This window comes from Mus pahari, chromosome 12 (assembly GCF_900095145.1).
Source record: "Mus pahari chromosome 12, PAHARI_EIJ_v1.1, whole genome shotgun sequence".
Classification (NCBI taxonomy): Eukaryota; Metazoa; Chordata; class Mammalia; order Rodentia; family Muridae; genus Mus; species Mus pahari.
The window spans coordinates 73,237,923-73,258,841 of record NC_034601.1 but is presented as its reverse complement, the minus strand read 5'-3'; the positions used below and the strand labels follow the sequence as shown (position 1 = coordinate 73,258,841).

The 20,919-nt window shown below is 33.6% G+C and overlaps 1 protein-coding gene across 2 annotated transcripts in view; it reads right to left on the bottom strand.

Annotated features, from left to right (window-relative positions):
• The window catches only part of Ncam2 (neural cell adhesion molecule 2), a 419,526-nt gene that overhangs the window by 31,858 nt on the left and 366,749 nt on the right, over positions 1 to 20,919 (bottom strand). For both annotated transcript variants that reach the window (XM_021209390.2, XM_021209391.2), the window contains exons 13-15: positions 17,898 to 18,017; positions 15,264 to 15,385; positions 3,206 to 3,386 (exon numbers count right to left, since the gene is read on the bottom strand). In XM_021209390.2, coding sequence (XP_021065049.1) covers positions 3,206 to 3,386; positions 15,264 to 15,385; positions 17,898 to 18,017 — 423 coding nt within the window. The remainder of the gene's footprint in view (positions 1 to 3,205; positions 3,387 to 15,263; positions 15,386 to 17,897; positions 18,018 to 20,919) is intronic.

The following is a 20,919-nucleotide window of genomic DNA, read 5'->3' as shown; positions in this document are numbered from 1 at the left end:
GATAGTTTTTGATTGGAATAGCCAATGGCCACTCTGTCCAATTTTTCTTGGGGTGGCAAGGGAGGTTTGACAGTGCCCCGTGTTGTCTTTTTATCCATGGATCCAAGGAAATCTTGGTGGTGGCTGGTAGCTAGGCCCATTCCCTGAGCTTAAGGCAGGATAGCAAAAACTACATGCTATATTTTTCCAGTAACTCTACAAGACCTTAATATTATATGGTGGTTTTGTGTGCAAAATCCATGTGTCCTTCCTCCTGTATTACAGTTCTTGATACTTAGTTTTTGGATTCTTTTTTTTTTTTTTTTTTTTTTTTTTTCTAAGCAGAATCCCTTAAACACCACTTCTGGGCCTGTCATATTTCTAGAGCTGAAAAAATCTCAAGGGACATCACAAACTCTTTAGGGAATTTAAACATTATTGTTGAGTGGGTTAATCTCTACCAAGCCACAAAATCTATTCAACTGTTAATTCTCACAGCCTCATGATATAAACTTCCAAGCCATGTTTTAATCATTTGCAACGTGAATATCTGACTAATAACTTGACATTACATGCTTCTTGGAGATTGAACTATATGCCCATCATTCTCTAAACAGGATAATACAGGGAAGGAGTATACAGTACCAAATTCAGCCACACTGTGGGAGGAAACTCAGGAAAGGTTTCAACTAGAGTGCACTTGATAGACCAGGTGACTATTGGTTTCTTTGAAATCAACTCTCTGAATCACGTTGGCAATGCATGTTGTCTCATCACTTATAGTTGTATATTACTTATTAGTTACATGAACGCAAAGCATGTAGTGACTACACCTGTTATTTGATACTAACTTTTTCTAACTTTTTTAAGATCCTGAGAGTTAATTACAAAGTTTTTATAAGACTTTGAGACATAGCTCTACCCCTATGATTCTCCTGAGGCAAACACATCCAAATTCTCTACAGATGCACTCAGTATTTTTTTTTTTTTAGTTGCTAAGGAAACAAGCACTGGTGTCAAAGATTTCTCCCATGTAATATATATACTTGAATTTAATTACTTCAAGTATTTTCAGAAACTTTTTCTCATTGGATTTTTTTCATCATCCAATTTCACACTCATAAAATATATGCAATTTATTTGCTATTTTTAGGCTATTTATTTACCATTTATAGAATACTGAGACAAGAACAATGAATACATTGGCTAAATTTTATTTTTAACACATTGTATCATTATTTAAAGTTTACTTTATATTTTATAAGGTATTATTTTTGAAAGGTAACTTAATTATGGAATACTGTATGAGAATGTTATGTATCATACAATATAATGTGATAAAAATGTCTGTTTCTATCTTCATAAATATTATTTTGTTATTGAGAAAGTTGAATAAATAAAAAATTTAAGTTATTATCTTTCTATGGTGATGTTGTAAGACAAAAGAAATTCATATAATTATGTCATTGTACCTATTAAAGATCATATTTATTATTTTACATAAATCTTCATTTTTGTTTATAAACCACTGAAATTTTTGTTTGAGATTACACCAAACGGCTGGATACAATCAATCAAAATTTAGTTTGCCTATATGAACCAGTATGAGAATTCAGGAAGTTGGATATAATTTAGATTCCTTTGTCATCTACATTGACTTAGTTTGAGTTCCTATTTAATTCACATGTAGGAGACATGCATGGAATATAATTACCATAAGCATAATACAATTTTTGATGAGGTTGCTGATATTTCAAAATTACCAGGACAAATAAATTGATAAGTGATACTATACTATCCAACCACTTTTATATAGGAAAATCAATCACTTCCCAAGGGCAAGATTTAATCACATATAAGTCACGTAGACTTGTGCTGACACAGTCATTTAACTACTTAAAGGCAGCCTGTAAAATGAGCAGCTCTTCCTTGCCCCGCTCCTAAGAATATAATGTGATATCACAGGAATGCTTTTCAAATTAAAAAAATAATAATATTAAGAACTACCCATAATATCTCTGGAGGACCCTATCTTTGAAATTTTAAAAATATACAGTTTAAAATAATTGTGAATAAATATTAGTAATACTTAGTTACAAGTTCTATTAGTTTTAAACCTTATGACCTGTATAATGTAGTTTAATCAAAGATTAATGATATCAAACGTCATTCAACTTTAAAGGTCCAGAATATTAAAAAATATGCCACATTGGTGTATTCTTAAAATTACAAGTTAAATCAGATAACCAGAATGACGTTTTATATTTTTCTTGCTTGGAAAATATTATGTCTTAATAATGGTATGTGCTACAAGTGAAATGAGTCACATTTTTATGAATAAATATTTTTGTTCTCATCACATATATGCAATGAAATGAGTCACATTTTTATGAATAAGTATTTTTGTTCTCATCACATATATGCAATAAAATATATTTAAAAGTATATTTTACAAACCTTTATTTATAAATCAAATAATGATACTTATTATGAGGAAACATTTTAATTTGCAACTAATTCACAGAATTGAGTATCATTTTGATCTGGCATATGCCCTGTCTTCATTGAACTCATAGAATGATTCTGAGAATAATTTTAATAACATGGTATGTTATTAGCATGTTAATGTGCAGTGGAATATGGATTATACTTGCCACAGAGATTGATGATTGGTTCATATTTAAAACGAAGGTCAAGAGTTCCCTGGTTTATTTAACCCTGTTTGTAACCCAGCTCTAGTTCTTAATCAAAGTGCATTTTAAGTTGTTTCTGCCTCAGTGATTTTGTTTTTAAAATCAACTTCCTTGGTCAGGCATGGCTGAGCTTGTCTTCAGCTGCGCACACACAAGCCAGAGCTGGAAAACAAGCTCCCGGGTGGTTGGCAGACAACTTGTCTTTGCAAACATTTCTTCTCATTTCACCAAATGTTCTCAGGGGCATTTTCATCTGTCCTTGTCCCCTTCATTCCTCCCCCTCTGCTCATCATCCCTATTTCAATGATACTGCTAAAGATATCAAATCTTTTTTTTTCTCAAATATCCAATATCTCCTATTGACAAGAATTGTGAAACTCCACTATCATATGCAACAGTAATCATGATTAGAACCTAAAACTGACATTTCAGTTTATCTATGTTAACTTTCATAATTTGTCAAATATATCCGAGAGTTTAAAAAGACCCTCTAATCCAGTGCTAATTTTAAGGAAGGATAACATCTGGCTTACCTTTAATAATGTTGGGCTTTGGGGGCATGCTGAACTCATATACAGTAGGCTCGGAATACCCCAGTCGGTTGGCAGCTGTGATTTGCACTTCATAGCCCATTGTCCACTGCAGATGCTCCAAGATAATGTGGTCTTTGTTCCCCTGTACCTTCTTCTCCAGCCACTGGTCTTCCTTGTCTTTCTGTGGAAGTAGAGAAAGGAGGTTTCGGTAAATAGCGCTATGAAAAAGTTCTACTTTAAATAAAATTTATTAGAATAATGTAAATATTTTATTACCTCGGTCTTAATAAAAAGAGATGTGTGAAATTTCTAATGTAATCAACTCAGTGTCATTTCTAATTTTTGTCTCTATAGACATTAATATACTATCCAATAACTGATGATACCTCAAATTAATCAAGGAATAGTATATCAACCTATTAAATTTTACTCTTTTAACTCAAACACAAACTTGGTTTACAGTCATTTTTAGACTGTCAAAAAATGGATAATTGAATAATTGCCAGAGACTATTACTAATATTTGTTGAATAGAACTATCTGTGAAGTAAATATTGGAAAGTATTTATAGATGTATACTTTCGGTAGTTTTTTACATGACTATAATTAAATAATACACAAGGAAATATAGAAAACACATTTGAAATAATGCTAAATGGTTCTATGTTTTTCCATGAACAATGAAAGACCAAATAACACATTTTTGTTTGTTTTCTACTTTATTTTCTCTCATGCTCTCATTCTCTTTTCTCTCTATCTATAACTATCTTTATTTCTTTTCTTTTCTTTTTTTTAAGATTTATTTATTTATTTATTATATGTAAGTACACTGTAGCTGTCTTCAGACACTCCAGAAGAAGGCGTCAGATCTNGTTAAGGATGGTTGCGAGCCACCATGTGTTTGCTGGGATTTGAACTCNGGACCTTNNGAAGAGTAGTCGGGNGCTCTTACCAGCTGAGCCATCTCACCAGCCCACTATCTTTATTTCTATCTCTACACCTATCTCTCTTCCTCTTCTGCCACTCCATCTCCTTCATTTCATCAAGCACTGTATATACAGGATAACCTCAACCTTGCAGGAATACTTCCTCAGTTGTCTGAGTCTTGCAATTTCAGATATCAGTTTTAAAATGCCCAGCTTAAGGCCACCATGACTGGCTTCCATCTTTAAAGTTACTACCTAAATATTATTTTATTCACTCTGTATGGATTTTAGAGCACTTGGTGTTTAAATAACTCTGTATTTGAAAAATCATCCAAATTAATGAATAAAGCAAAAAATTTATCGCAATGTTTATCTAAATCAAATTATCTAATGGAAGCTAATCACTGGATTCTGTCATATTAATCACTTAAATATAAAGGTCCCAGATACTATTTTTTTAAACTGTCAAATGTTTTATCTCTTCCAGATTAAGAGCTATTTATTAACACTCTTATTTAGACAACAGAAGAACAAAAAATGGGGAAGTAAAACTGGGTATCATTATTCAAATACAGATTGATATATAAAGTAAAGAGTGTACATGAACTGGCAGATTTTTAGCTCAACCGTTAATATTTCTAACTGAAAATTGGTGGGGCATGAAGCTAATGAAACCTGCAGACAGTGAAGGCAAGGCAAATGTGTGGAAAGCCAGTGCTCCAGGACTATTGAGTTGGAAGAATGAAGTTACTTCCGTTTCTTAAAATGTGACAATGAGAGTCATCCATTCAGAGAAAAACAGAAAATTTTTCCTGGCGTTATGTATAGCTCTGTTCTACCACACCTTATTCTAGATCCATATATAAACATTTTGCCGTTCTCCATTTTATATATATATATATATATATATATATATATATATATATATATATATATATAATCTCCACAATGTAAATGTTTTATTTTCTTTTTTCCAATTTTTAATTAGGTATTTACTTCATTTAAATTTAAATGCTATCCCCAAAGTCCCCTACACCCTCCCCTACCCACTCCCCTACCCACCTACTCCCCCTTCTTGGCCCTGGTGGTCCCAGATACTATTAACAGCATAATTTGCACTCTTTTTTTAAAAACTTATTTTATTAGATATTTTCTTCATTTACATTTCAAATGCTATCCCGAATGTCCCCTATACCTTCCCCCCCACCCTGCTCCCCTGCCCACCCACTCCCACTTCTTGGCCCTGTCTTTCCCCTGTATGGGGCATATAAAGTTTAATTTGCACTCTTTTAAAAGTTTGAGAGCATATGCTTTGCTCACATGCCTGTGTACACACCTGTGTGCATATGCACATGGTCATGTTGATGCAAGCTGACTCTGTAACTGCAGTTACAGCAGGTTATGAGTCTCAAAATATATGTGTTGGTTACTCAACACATGTCCTTGGCAAGGGTTGTTGGTAGTCATAACACTGAAACAAATTTCTAGCCCATGTGTCAGATTTTCCAACATTTAAGGTTACGTGTGGTTTCTATAGAGGCAGGAGATGCATAAAACTGACAGTATTTTTATTCACTTGTATCTGTGGCCTGAGTCCAAGAATCAGAGATACTCTATGAAATTCTGATCTGGGACCATATGTGACTATTATTTTGTATTGAGGGAAGTCACATATGAAAAATTTAGATCATGCCTATTGATAGAAAATTCTTTGGCAAAGGTTATTCTAACAGCTTGTTCTTTCATGTATGACTCCAAAATGTACAAAAATATAAATTATGGGATGTTGAGATTTGATGTAAATTTTCTAATTTTCAGAAATGCTATTTCCTAAAATCAAACATTTGCTGTACTAGTGCCTTCTAAATTACCAACCATTTAACACTTAATTGCTTGAACTCATAATGTAGTAAATTAAATCCCTATGTCATTTTATGCTGACATTGTAAGGAAGCCAAGAGAGGGGTGGTAATTCTCCCATATAAATTAATTTATTTTCCATTCAACCTAAGACAAGGAGGTATTTTTAATCCCCTAATTGCTACTCCATATGGAATGGAAAAAAATTAAGGTGGGTGTTACCAAATACTCCCCTAGGCATGAGAATCTCATTTACACATTTGTAGACTGCCTCATTTATAGAACAAGAGTGTCCAGGGAATGATTTGAGATAACGAATGGCAAAGTGTCCCTCTAGGTAGCTAAATGAGGTGATTTGCTGAGTAGGACCTATTACTAATATGCCAATTAAACAGTGAGAACAGGTACTTTTTGAATATTGTCATGGTCCTTGAACAAAGCTTTTATAAGCCAATTCTTTATATTTTTTTTTGTAAGAAATATTAAGACCATATCACAGTTAAGGCAACTCTTCTTTAGTGATGTGCATCCTAATGTCACGATTTAGGGGATTACTGCCTATGCTTCACATAAAGGACAGTGTTTTATGTTCATAAAGAAGCTTCTTAATTCCCTCAATCTTAGCAAGAGGTAGGTAACCCATTACCTTTCCTAAGACTTTGAAGAAACAGTAGCCAACAAAATCATACATAAAAAAAATAGTAATTATAAAATGAGACTTAATAGAAGTGAAGACAAGATGTCAATATGCACTTTGATCCATCTAACTCCTGGGTATATGATTTAATACTCACAGAAGTAGTAAGCAACTCTTGGTGCCTACAATATCTTGATCATATGGCCCATTTACCCATTCCTTATTTGTCCTTACAGAAGTAATCAGAATTCATGCAAATTAACTTTTCTATTTGCCACTTAGAAGGTTTAAAACTTTTTATCAGTTCTGATGTTTTCCTATTATAGGACTATTTGTAAATGAATAACTTAACAGGTTGATTTATAGTTATATTAGTTTTTTTAGACAAAGGTCTGTTTTATCAATACTAAGATAAATAAAACTTATCTTCTTTTCTAATAAAAAGTATAAAGAAAATAAATCACTCAAATGTTTCTTACTGTATATTATTCATTAATATTAATATCATTTGAAATATTTCAAATTATTAATTGATATCTTTAAACATATTTCAATATACATGCTAATATGTTTTCGAGGGCTAATATATTATAATACATTTTTATAACTATGAAATATGTTTCCTTAATAATCAAGGCTCAACTTTATATATTCACCAACTTAAGATTCTTTAATAAAACATGTTTATCTGTTCCATTTAGGTATTTTACATATCTAGATTAGATATAGTTTTAAAAAGACAGTTAACACTTAAAAATGTGTGCCCTAACCACTGTTGCTTGTCCCAATTGATTTTACGCAATTAATTTTCTTCACCTTTTCTGAAGTTAGAAGAGATTTAGCATCCCAACATTAAGAAGTAGTTATGATCACATTGCAATCATCAATTAAACAGAAATTTGTGAAAAACGCAAATATGCATGAAAAAGATACTGTTATGTGTAGTTACATTTACACTATATATATCCCATATTTAAAATAGCTTCTTACATATTCATATCTACTTTTTTAGGGTAGATTTTTTTCTTTATTCTCCAAATAACTTGATTTTATAGTATTATTGCTACAAAGCTTAATATCCGTGAAGTCTTCATAGAGACTTTGAATCCCCTTTTAATACTCTAGGCCACTTCTAAAACATCCTATTCTGTCTTCTTAATGAGTGAACAAATAAAAGCACTTTGCAACAATATAACTTAGAATAATGTGTGCTTCCTGGTTCAGAAGCTACACGTAATTATTCTCTTTAAGAATGTCTACAATCTTATCTTTACTCAGTGAAGCTAAAATTAAATGCATATAAGAAGTTGGCACCAGTAGTGGCCCAGGCCTTTAATCCCAGCACTTGGGAGGCAGAGGCAGGTAGATTTCTGAGTTTGAGGTCAGCCTGGTCTACAGAGTAAATTCCAGGACATCCAGGGCTTAAAAAAAAGAAAAAAAGGCTGGCACACAAAGAATACATAGTCTAAGTTATATTCTTCCCACATGCAACACAGTTGAAAGTTTAGCTAGAAGAAGAAATCTCATGAAAATTTTAGAGATACTTAAAATTTTGAAAACATTGGTTCTTCCCATAGGTTAACAAAAATGAAGGCAGAGAAAGATCATTATCCTGTACTTGGTGACAATTTGTGTGTAGGAAGAACAGCAGCTTGAAGGACAGACTATCCAATGAATGCAAATGTTCATTAGACTGAGGCTGTAGAAGATATTGTCTTATAAGGAATACGTAGGTCCCCTAAGGCTATGATAGATACTACCATTTATGAAACATAATCTTTACCTTGCAAGGGAAACATACTCATAACAGGAACCCTAATATGGACTTACACTCACTAGATTTCCTTTATGCTGTTTATAATGTGAGCACTAAACTAGGTATCCTGCTTATGATTTTGATCATTTCTGATCCCCCGGTGTGTGGCTGATTGCATCGTCTTGGAAATTCTTGAGTCCAGGTATTTGTATTAAAACTCTCTTTCCTTTAAGGATTTCCTGGATTCTCTCAGCCACTTTTTCCTCACAGCAGTGATACAATTAAAAACTCTTTGCAAGGCATGATAGTGGAAATAAACTACAAGGAAAGAGGAAACTGACCCATGGAAGGGAAAAGCAACACAAGATAATTTGGATGGGAATGATCAAGTGCATTATATACATTTCTGGACATATCACAAGAGTACTAACTACATGGCTAACATAAGCTAATACCATGTGAAATTGCATTAAACACAGCTTCACTATAGGATTCAGGAGGCCTGAGAAGCAAGCAGATGGGAAGGGTATTTTCAAAAATGTACAGATAATCTAGTTCTTAAGAAAATCTTATGCTGATGCAATATCAGAATACTGAATACTGAAGCTGTTGCTGTTGTAGCAACAAAACAATTCAGAGATTGGCACAACCTCCAGAGGCATATTTTACTTGCCTATTAATACTTTCATATTGTTTATATTTTTATACATTTTTATTTTCATATTTTACATATAGAAGCTTTTTTCTTCTTGTCTTCTACTATATGACTAGTGCTCCAACAGATAAATTAATTCTCCACTTTGCATTGGTCGTTCAAGGAATATTTAGGAAGTACACTTCATGTTTGGTTAACTATAAAGAGAAATAATTAAAGAAAGAACATATGGGCTGCAAATATTTGTTTTTCAGAACTTGTAATAAGGTTCTAGTTGTATGTTTACTGTAGTGCTCCTAGAACCAGTAACTGAAACCAATAATATAAGAATTGATTAATGGTCAGGTGTTGTTACATTTGAATTAACGGTCATTTCCATGATGGAGTTAAGGGCAATTCTTCTGATAGTTTGGAACTGGGAAGATGGATATTATGACAAATTAATGACAAAAGAACAAGAATGTGAGATACTGCATAAATTCTACCAATTTTGTTATTGTTTCATTTGTTGAGAAAATTTTCTATATCTATGTTGTCATCCTATGATGTGAGAAATTCCCACCTCACTCACTAATGTACTGAAATTAGTGCCATATGTCGCCATGACAAACTCAAAAGTTTTCTTTTATAAGCTTAATAAAGTCACTGATCTAGTAGCAACAAGAGGGAACTGTGACATTAACTTGACAGGAGGAAGAAAACTGCATAGTGAATGAAAATAGACCAGTTTTAAAGATAAATTTTCAGGTATTCAGTTTCTAATTGCAATTTTCCTTATTGTTTGGAATTTCATATAGGTGTACAATGATACACCTTTGCAAATTGAAGTCTATTGATGACAAAATATTTGCAAATTGCAGTATATTGATTACCATTTTATAAATGTGAATCACTTCAATATTATTAACCTCATTTTGATTTATAAGTACACACTTCAATAAGTATTTTATACATACATAACTCCTTAGAGAAGATTAATTTGGCTCTATACTTAGAAAAAGTAAATGAATTTACATAAATTAGTATGTAATAATCTTATATAATTTTCATTTTATTTTTTCCTTTGAAGATATTTTTCATACAAAATATTCTGATCAAGGTTTCACCTTCCCCAATGCCTTCCCAGACCCTCTGCACATCACCAAATGAACATAGTCAAACAAAAATGCAAATAAACCAGAATAAACACTGAACTATCATTGAAAAAGTACAAAAAACACCCACACAAACACACAAAATCAGATCATTTAAAATATAAATTCAAAATAAAAAAAAATATACAAGCAAAACTCAACTAAGACAAAAACAAATTACCAAACTCCTCAGAAAAGTGGAGGCTGCCCATGGATAAGAATCAGCCTTAGCATATAACCCTGCATTTAGACTAGGGGCATCTTCTATTGAGGCTGGACAAGGCAGCCCAGATCAGAGAAAGAGATCCAAAGTCAGGCAATGTACTTAGATACAAACTCTGTTCCAGCTCTGGGAGTCTGAGTGCACAACTATTACAGATGTGACTAGGGCTTAGGTCGGTCCCATGCATGCTCTCTGGTTGGTGGTTCTGTTTCTGTGAGCCTTCATGGGCCTAGTTTCACTGGTGCTGTTGGCTTTCCTGTGCTCTCCTGGACTCTTCTGGTTCTTCCAACCCTTCTTCCCATTTTCCACAGAACTTTTTAAGGTTTAATTAATGTCTGGCTGCGAAACTCTGCATCAGTTTCCATGAGTACCTGGACAAAGCTTCTCTGATGACAGGTATAAACACCATTTTTATATTTTATAAACCATGTACTGCTAGGCTTGTTAATATCCCCAGTGAGACTCCATTAGAGAAAACTAACTTTTTCCATTTAAATGTGTATCAATTATAGATAACTATGTTTTTAATAAAAACTAAAAATGACACATATATATCCTTAAAAATCTTAAATGCCAATATAAATTTTTGACAATGATTGGCTGGAAATGGAAACAGGTTTTTGCCTTCAACTATGCCTGGGGCTAATATTAGACATTTAGTAAGTTGGAACTAATAATGTGAAGTATGTTACATTGTGAAACTGAATTATTAAAACCATGTTGTTATACAAGACAAAATACTATTTTCTTTTTCAAATAATATAATAAACATTAGAGTAATAAAATGAATGCTTCTAATATTTGAAGCAGTTTGGGTTTCACTAAATAAGACTACTGTGTAAGTCACCTTATATTAAGAAATTGATAGAGAAATCATGTTTACCTCATGCATTTGTTTTGTGTATATGCATTTATATGTGTGGGCATTCAATATGTCAAGTTGCTCATGGAAATGGCAGAATATAATTTGTAACTCTTTGCTGCTGTCTTTTTCTTTTTTTTTCTTTTCTTTTCTTTTTAATTCTTTATTTTTAACTTTTGTATTGGTTGTTTTTTTTTAACATTACAAATATTATCTATCCCCCTTCCCAGTTTCCCCTTCATGAACTTCCTATCCTACACCCTTCCCCCTGCTTCTATGAAGGTGCTCCCTCACCCACCTACCCATTCCTGCCTCACCTCCCTAGCAATTCCCTATGCAGGGGTATCAAGTCTTCACTGGACCAAGGGCCTCTCCTCCCATCAATGTCACATAAGGAAATCCTCTGCTACATATGCAGCTGGAGCCAGGGATCCCTCCATGTGTATTCTTTGGTTGGTGGTTTAGACCGTGGGAACTCTGGGTATCTGGTTGGTTGATATTGTTAATCTTCCTATGAAGTTACAAACCCCTTCAGCTCCTTCAGTCCTTTCCCTAACTCCTCCATTAGGGTCCCCATGCTCAGTCCCATGGCTGGCTGCAAGCATCAGCATCTTTATTTGTCAGGCTCTTTCAGAGCCTCTCAGGAGACAACTATATCAGACTCCTGTCAACAAGCACTTCTTGGCATCAGCAATAGTGACTGGGTTTGGTGGTTGCATAAGGGATGAATCCCCAGGTGGGGCAATCTCTGGATGGCCTTTCCTTCAGTCTCTGCTCCACTCTTTGTCCCTGTATTTCCTTTAGACAGGAGTAATTCTAGGTTAAAGTTTATGAGAAGGGTGGGTGATCCGATCCCATCCCTCAAAAGGGGGCCATGCCTAACCTCTCCAAGTGCTCTCTCCCCTTTGAAAGAAAGGGGATCTTTCTCCCCTTTGTTGTGTATTTCAGTTAATTTCATCCCTGCTGGGTCCTGGGAGCCTGTTACATTCCTGGCATCTGGGACTTACATAAGGTGTGTCTTGAAGATTAAACTCTGGTCTTCAGGCTTGGCATTCTAAGTCATCTAGTAAGTCCACAATAGACATAATTCTATTTGTACAAATGCAACTTTAATTTTTTGGTGAAGTTTTATTTTAAAATACTATTTAGTACAATGTGGGCAGATTCAGCTGAACATTATACAGCTGCCTTTGATTTCCTGACACTCCACAACTTAAATATAAATTTAAAGCCACCTTCTGAAGACAATAATGTAAGCTGAATAAGGATAAAAGCCTGTTGCAAGAACAGATGAATATGAAAGAAAGTAATTTCATCCCTGATAGTATTTCTGAAATGCTGTCCTAATCCCGGATTACCGAACAAATAAACATCTAATTCTAAAGGGGAAAAAAAATCTTCTTATTTTAATACCTTTTAATCATATTTCCTTTTGCCGAGTTCCAATATATATTTTTAAAAGAAGCAGTCAGTACTGAATTCAAGAGAGAAACCCAGAGAACAAAATGTAGCCTCATTTCCTTCCTGAGGGAATATGATGTACGACCTCTTCTACTCTAATGTTTACGTGCAACTAATGACGCAAGGAGTTTCCTGCACACCTGGCATGCCCTTGTACTGTGCCCTAACACAGCCAATTAAATTCTGTGTTTATTATCTTATTTCTGTGTTGGTTATTTGATGAAAAAGAATGTCCTGTGTGGTAGTGGACTTTGTTTCTAACTCTATTCTTAGCTTACTAGAAATTATAATACTCCTAAAATAACTAGAAAGAATACAGCACTCTTAAAGTCTGTCTGATTTATTACACTTAATAACAATAAAGACTTAAGAGGACTAGAACATAAGTGCTCACTACTGCTCATTGAAAATAACAACCTGCTTGCACTTGTTGTAGTCTTTGTGTTACTCTACTATCCATTACGTTATACAAAGTCAAAATATTCATAGAAAAATATAATAACCACATTATTATTTCATAATTTTTGATTATTAATGACTTTCCTCAGAAGTCATTAATATTTATCAATGTTGTCTAGCAAAAAGAAAATGAAAACTTCCTAGGTACAATTGTAGGTAGGTAAGAGAAATATGGTGACTATTAAATGTAATTAATGATGCAGCTCAAATCTATGTTCTTTAGACAGATTATTTTGCTTGTATAATTTTCAATCAAGGAAAGGAGACACACCAAGAAGTCTTTATCAAATTGCATTGTATTGTCAGATAAGATCTACTTAGAGTCCAAGGACATTTTCACAGGCTCACTGAAATAGAATCCTTATGGCAGAGGATACAAAAGACATCTTACTTTTCTCTATGGCCAATATGAAACCTAGAGTAACAAGAATGACCATCTGTGATCATCCTTAAAAAGAGATACAAGTAAACAGCACTAAAGGGGACTTACTTAGCAGGTCATGTTTACATGTGTGTGTGTGTGTGTGTGTGTGTGTGTCTTTGTGTGTGTGATTTGTGTAGCAGTAATAATTTAAAAAATATGAGCCCATAAATTTGAAAGGGAATGTGGAAAACCATGTATGTTGTTGAAGGGAGAGGGGACAGAGGAATTAATGCTATTATATAGTAATTTAGAAAAAGATCTTCCCTGTAAAGAGATCAGTAGAATTTAATGGGAAAATGGTATACAAAATGGATTACTGATGTACTCCAAACCAAATCAATCTCTTCTTCATAATGTCTTGATATCAAATCTTCAAGTTAAAAAATAGTTTTAATTTACAAAATATACATTATAAGAAACTATCAAAAATATACTGAAATACTAGAAAAGGGTGCAATTTTAAGTTTATCTGTAGAAAATACAAACAAAATTTGTTCCTTGTGGAAAATTTGTGGGATAGTTTTGAGAAGGAATCAGTCTCAGTGAACACTGGTATCATATATAATAATGAAACGGGATAAATGTGCATGGAAAATGTTGCTCACTGCTCTATCAAAAGCAGAATTGTCCTTCCCAAACACCTTTTAACAACACACAAGTGGCTCTTAATTTCAGCAGTCCTTCACTCACCAATTCAGAATGAACAAAAATGATCCCTTTTACTAAAGGTCGGTGACAATTCTTTATTTAATTTTCGATAGATCTATTCATTATAATAACTTCTTCTTAGGTGTGATGTACTAATATTCCTCTTCTGGGCAGTTGACCTTCATTGTCAACTTGAAAGCATTAAGAATTATTTACTGGCGGTAGAGAAATGGTTCCATGGAGAAGAGCACTAGCTATTGTTCCAGAGGAAAGCTGCTCAATTTCTAGATCCTGCATAGTGGCCAGGTACCAGCCACACACACACACACACACACACACACACACACACACACGTGTGTGTGTGTGTGTGTATGGTGCTGAGGTAGGCAAAATACCTATATACAAAAATAACAAAAAGTTTTTTTAAAAGAATCTTCTAGAAACATACCTCTAGGCATACATAGGAGAATGCGTCCAAGAGGTTTAAGGGACAAAGGAAGACTCACTGTGGTTAAAAGTGATTGGCACTGCCTCATGAACTAAAATCCTGTGTGTACTAAGGGTCAAAGGTAGCTGAATACCAGCGTTCCTCTTTCTGCTAATTTACTTCCAACCCCAGGTAGGTATCGGCCATGAGGAACTACCAATACTTAAATCCATGACTAAAATTATATCATCCCTTACTTAAGTTACTTTTATCAGATATGATGTTGCAACAACATGAGAAGTTGCTAATAGAGTTCCTGCATTAGATACCGTGAATCACAGAGTTAGAGAAAAGTACTAAGATCAATTGGTAAGTGGATAACATGAGTCATAGAAAGAAGAAAAATATTTATGGTCATAATTTAATAAAGTAAAGGTCACAAATACAATGTTGAATTTCATGAATAGAAATATTAATATTAACCTTTCATTATTAACTATACATTCATTTGTAACTCACCTCTGAGATCTTTATAACCCTTCATATAATACGAAATAAGATACAATATAATAGTCAAATGATACTTACACTTCTGTATTTCACAATGTATTCTAAAATGGGAGCCCCTCCATCATCTTGCTTGGTGATGCTGATTTTAAAACTCTTGCCACTGCTTGGCTGTCCATGTATGGAAGGGGGACTTGGCTCACCTAAGAAGTAACATGATATTTCTTCATGAGCACTCACTCACTTTACATGCCTTAGAACAGTCCTTGATAATTAAGCCAATGTCTTGTGTAGCCCAAAGATATGACATTTTATGATTTACTTTAGACATTTTGTCCCTTTGTGTTATAACTTAACACTTGCTTCTATAATAAAATTGAAAGCTCAGATGTTTTAGCATACCTTTTAGGCTTAAAGTGGGATTTTCCATGTTATATAGAATAGGTTCATTTTATGATGATACTAGAACCATTTTTGTTTAATAATAGCATTTTGAGAGAGTTAAAAGAACAAGCTAGATTTTTAGTAATGACTATAAAACATATATATGCAGTGAAAGTATCCATTCATAGGTTTAAAACTGAACTTAAAAATGTTATGTATAAGATTTCAATTGTTTGTTTAATAATTTTAAATCATATCAATTAAATTGTTTTTACTTTATTCCACACACTCTCTCTCTATCCTATTTAAAACTGTCTTCTGTCTTTTATGATGCTCCCATTGTGTGAGATGCAGTGTTTAATTAGAACATGATAGAAAGTGTTTTACTGGTTCAAGGACTATTTATCTGTGACTACAGCACTCAAGAAAAGGATAGTCCTTTCTTTAACAATTCTTAACATCCAGCATCCCTCAAAAAGAAGTAGGGCTTCATGAACTCTCCCATTGTTTACTGTAAAATGTTAGTACCTATGCTAATATAGATCAAGGACAGATGATCACAGATGTGGAATATCACTTTATTACAATGCACAATTAGTTAGAAAAATAACATGAAACAGAAAATAGATTCTGTTGTAGTAAAATTGATAAAATAATGCCTTCCATGTGCGCACATTTCAATTCACTAATCAGTAAAAGAATTGCACTTAATTTCAAAGGATTCACAGTCTTGCGAGAAAGGTTTACAAATCAACAGCAGTATATTATGAGAAGTCATAAATTAAAAGGAAAGTAAATCAGAAAAATGAGATTGGTGGTGGTGGTGGTGTGGTGGTGGTGGTGGTGGTGGTATGTTGGTGGTATGTTGGTGATCTATGTGTGTGTGTTTGTCTATAAACACATATGTGTGTAGGTGGGCAATTTTGCAGACGCCAAAAATAAACGTTTCTATTGTTCTCTCTATTTTCTCTTTATACAGAGCACTTACCAATGCCACAAGATTTATTGGTCAGTGAGTACCAAGTATTCACCTAACTCTACTTTCCAATCAGTTCTGACATTATCAGCCCACAATACTGTATCCAACTTTTATAAGAGTGCTATTGATCTCAACTCAGATTCTCATGTTAACATGACATAGCAAACATTTTGATGACTGAATTATGCCCTCAGTCCCAAGAGCAGAGATTAGTTTCTTAAACATGCATACCAGTGTTTCAAGGGGAGAAAATGTGTCTGTAGTCTTTCAATGCAGGAGTAAATAGAACCTTAAAGGTTATCCAGTATATTATTGAATTGATCAACCCTCTATTTTGAACTAATTTGCAACACCTGTGTGCCCTCAGAAGTGGAGAAAAAATGTCTAGGCCTGTAGAGAAAATAAACATAATGTGACTGCTCTAATATTTTTCTGATGGAGAAAGCACTGGACAAATGTGTGTCCAGATGGAAGTGGGGATTAGATGAAGTTGTCCTGGAGGACTGTAAAAAAGAAGGGAAAACAGATGTGTTTAGAAGCCTGCATCTAAGCTCTGATTTTGAGTGGCAATACATCTACCTAGGAGCCATCCTGGTGAAAAAGTAATGAGGGACTGAAAAAATAGCACTACTAAGAAATGGAGAGAAGGGGTGTCATATGATGGATTCTGGGACGTAACAGAAAAACCATTGTTCAGAGACAGAGAGTAGAGCATTATTGTTGCCCACTTGGTTGACTTAATCTGTGCATGCTGCAGGCAGATGCTGTTCCAGATCGTGCAACAGCCATGTTCAATTCTCTTCAGTACACTGTCTCACATTTTAAAATTATTTACTTAGTACTTTATTTTTAAAACTAATTTTAGATGAACATAATTGACTAAAATTTACTCAAACCATGATTGTTTTGACAAAAAAACAACATATGATTCTGTCCCTGCTGTATTAGTTTTGTAACATATTAATTTAGAATTTTGTATCCTTTTTATTCTTAGTGCTGACATCATTTGCAAGATATTAGCTGTGTCTCATTAAAAGTGACAACTCACATACCATTTTTCTATGAAGACAATATAATATGCAGACATAATATAATTAATCACACTATAAATACAAAAGATTTCCTAAGAGCATATTTAGAGTTTATATGCCACTACATTCTTTTATTTTCTTTCCCATCTATAGAGAAATGCTATTTTTATAACCCACAAGTTGCCACTAACTCAGAAAAACATTCAACAGAGATATAATTCACTTCCCTACATTATTGAAATGCTTTCCTGCATTTAAAAATCCCATTAAATTTGCAAGAAGGATCTGGTAACAAAGAGTAGAGAGATGCTGATTACTTACGGACTGGCAGTGTCTGGAATATTTCTATTTTACTGTAGTCTCCTTGCCCTTTGCCATTCACTGCTGCAACCCTAATTTCATAAGTCGTATTTGGTTCCAGACTGCTCAAAACAACCATCGCTAAGGAAAACAAAACACAAAACAGACAACAACAAAACCCAAAACAAAAAAACAAAAAAAAAAAAGAGAGAGAGAGAGAAAAGAAAAAGATTATATACTTAATGTTTGCACCATTACAATATGGAAAAGCAATGTTTTTTAATATATATAAATCTAGAAGACTCCCAGTAAAATACCTGAAAAGAAAAATATAAAGTCATATGGCCATAGTTTGTGACCAATCTATTTTATGAATTTGATTGTATCTTGCACCCGACCACACGAGCACTAAATTTCAAAGGAAAAATAATAGCTTCTTTTTGAACACTAACAGAAAGTTCAGTCACTGAATTATTGTTTTTGATTTCTGGGGAAAATATATATGCTGTCTTTTATATATGTCTAAGTATCTCATTCAAATCACATTAATTATTTCTTCATAACTTAATGGAAACATGGGATTCCATGTGGGTTCACTGGGCCTTCCATGGGAAACTTTCTTTTTTATGACAAAGATGCTTCATGAACTTGTATTTGCAGCAACTATGGCAACATTCATTTTATAATCAAAAGGAATTCAATTACTCTTAATTCCACCTTGATTCAATCTTCTCACTTGTACATTTGATTTTCTCTTCTTTTTCCAATATGAACTGTGCAAACCTGGGTTTGCAATCATATAATTAAAAAGGCAGAACTCAGAAGGTGCAGAAATACATCTCTATTAGAAATGCTGTGGCACATGCCAAGCTCCAGTTGCACACATAACTCGACTTTGTTTCAGGTTCTTAAGCATTGCATCTTAATAGATTCTTTTTGTGTGTGTGGTTGTTGCTGTTGTTGTTTTATAATGAAACTATCAAAATTTCATCATTATGCCTATATGATAGCTTTTATATTTGATAGCAAATAATAACTAGGGGATTAAAATCTCCCCGCAAACTCCTTGTTCTTATGTTATAATTTAAAAAAAAAAATGGTATTTTGTTTTAATTAAAAGAAGATAGTGGGACTGGTAACTTTTGATTATAATCAAGTCATGGATTCTTTATACAATAATCCACCATACAAAGTTAAAGGGATAAATCACAATAGAATGGATGATTAGTCATAAAAGATGTTTAAATTATACTCAATAAAGACAAAGTTTACAAAGTTATTGCTTTTGACTCTGCTTCAAATTTGAACTTTATATAATTTATTTTCATAGAATTTAGTAATAGGAGGAGGAGGTGGAAAAGGAAGAGGAGGAGGAGGAGGAGGAGGAGGAGGAGGAGGAGGAATAATTTGTCCAGGGAGAAATGAGTTTCAAAATAACCATAGTTTTCTTTCTTTTATTGAAAATACAGAGTATGCTTTACAAATTACTTAAAAACAGATATTTTGTGTGTGTTTTTTTTAATTTTTCTCCATTAATTTATTTATTCATTCACACTACATCCCAATCATTTACTGCTCCTCCTGCCTGTGCTCCCCCTCATTAAGACCAAATTGAACATCTGTGTCCAGCTACATATATATGTGAGGTCTCTAGTCCCAGCCTGTTTATGCTCTTTGGTTGGTGATTCAGTTTCTGAGAGCACCCAAGGATCATGGTTAGTTGATTCTGCTGGTCTTTCTGTGGAGTTCCTATCCCCTCGGGAGTCCTTGATCCTCCCCCAACTATTCCCTAAGACACCCCCCAAGGTCCCCTCAATATTTGGCTGGGTAACATCAATACAAAATCTAGGTGTCAAACAGATTTTTTTTTTAATCTTATTGACAGAAGTAATAATTGTGCATTATAACAGTGTACTAAAAGATATTTTATACAAATACATACATAGTATGTAATATTAGAATGAAGGCAAAAAAATCACTCAAACACTGAATTACTTTTTGGTGAAATCTTCAAAATCATTTCTTCTAACTTTAACAATGCGTTCCATGTGTATGCTCAAAAACCAGGAGAAATTTCCATATGGAAATTTACATTTCCATATGGAAATGCTTCTATATATTTCTCAATTGCATTATCTAAAAAGAAAATCAAATTTTCTAAAGTCAATAAATCATGAGTCACAGACTCAGTTTGTAACCTATGGTATCAGTTTTAATAAAGGCAATTGAGAAAATGTTGATTGATAAGAAGAAACACTTGTTTTGAGGGCGCTTGGATAGTAAGAAACATCTGAGCTTAAATAAGCTCTGTCAGAAAATACTAAAAATGATAAGGTTTTCAAGGAATAATTCCCCAGTAATACATTATGGGAATCATTGGATATATCATTTTAACTCCATAATGAATAATTTTAATAGATTAATGCATAAAACAGGGTAGTTATGAAGCCTTTCAAGTGGGCAGGGAACACATCCATGAATAAGCATATTATATTTTAAAGTTCATAATTCTATTGTTGCTTATAAGGAAGGTTCCTCTTTTTTTTCTTTTTTTTATTAGATATTTTCTTTATTTACATTTCAAATGTTATCTCATTTCCTGGTTTTCCCCTCTGAAACCCCCCATCTCCTCCCCATTTCCCTTGCTCAAAAACCCACCCACTCCTGCTTTCCAGTCCTGGCATTCCCCTACACTGGAGCATCCTCTTAATGTAATATCAAGAGTCTCATAAATTTATCACTAACATGATTGCCAAACCATGAGCTGAACAGGGACAACAAAAGATGTGCTAATTCAGACTGGCTCGATCCTATACAAAGAAATAACCAGTCGCTAAGGAATGTTGAGAGGAGAAGTTGTCATCCTCACAGAAGAGAACATAAGTTGGTTACCACACACCAATGGTCAATCTTGAAAACATGCATGTAGAATCTTGCTGGCATGAACATTAGTATCTAGGTTTGGTGGCTGATGATGGGATGGATTCCTGGATGGGGTAGTCTCTGGATAGTCCATCCTTTCATCTTAGCTCTAAATTTTGTC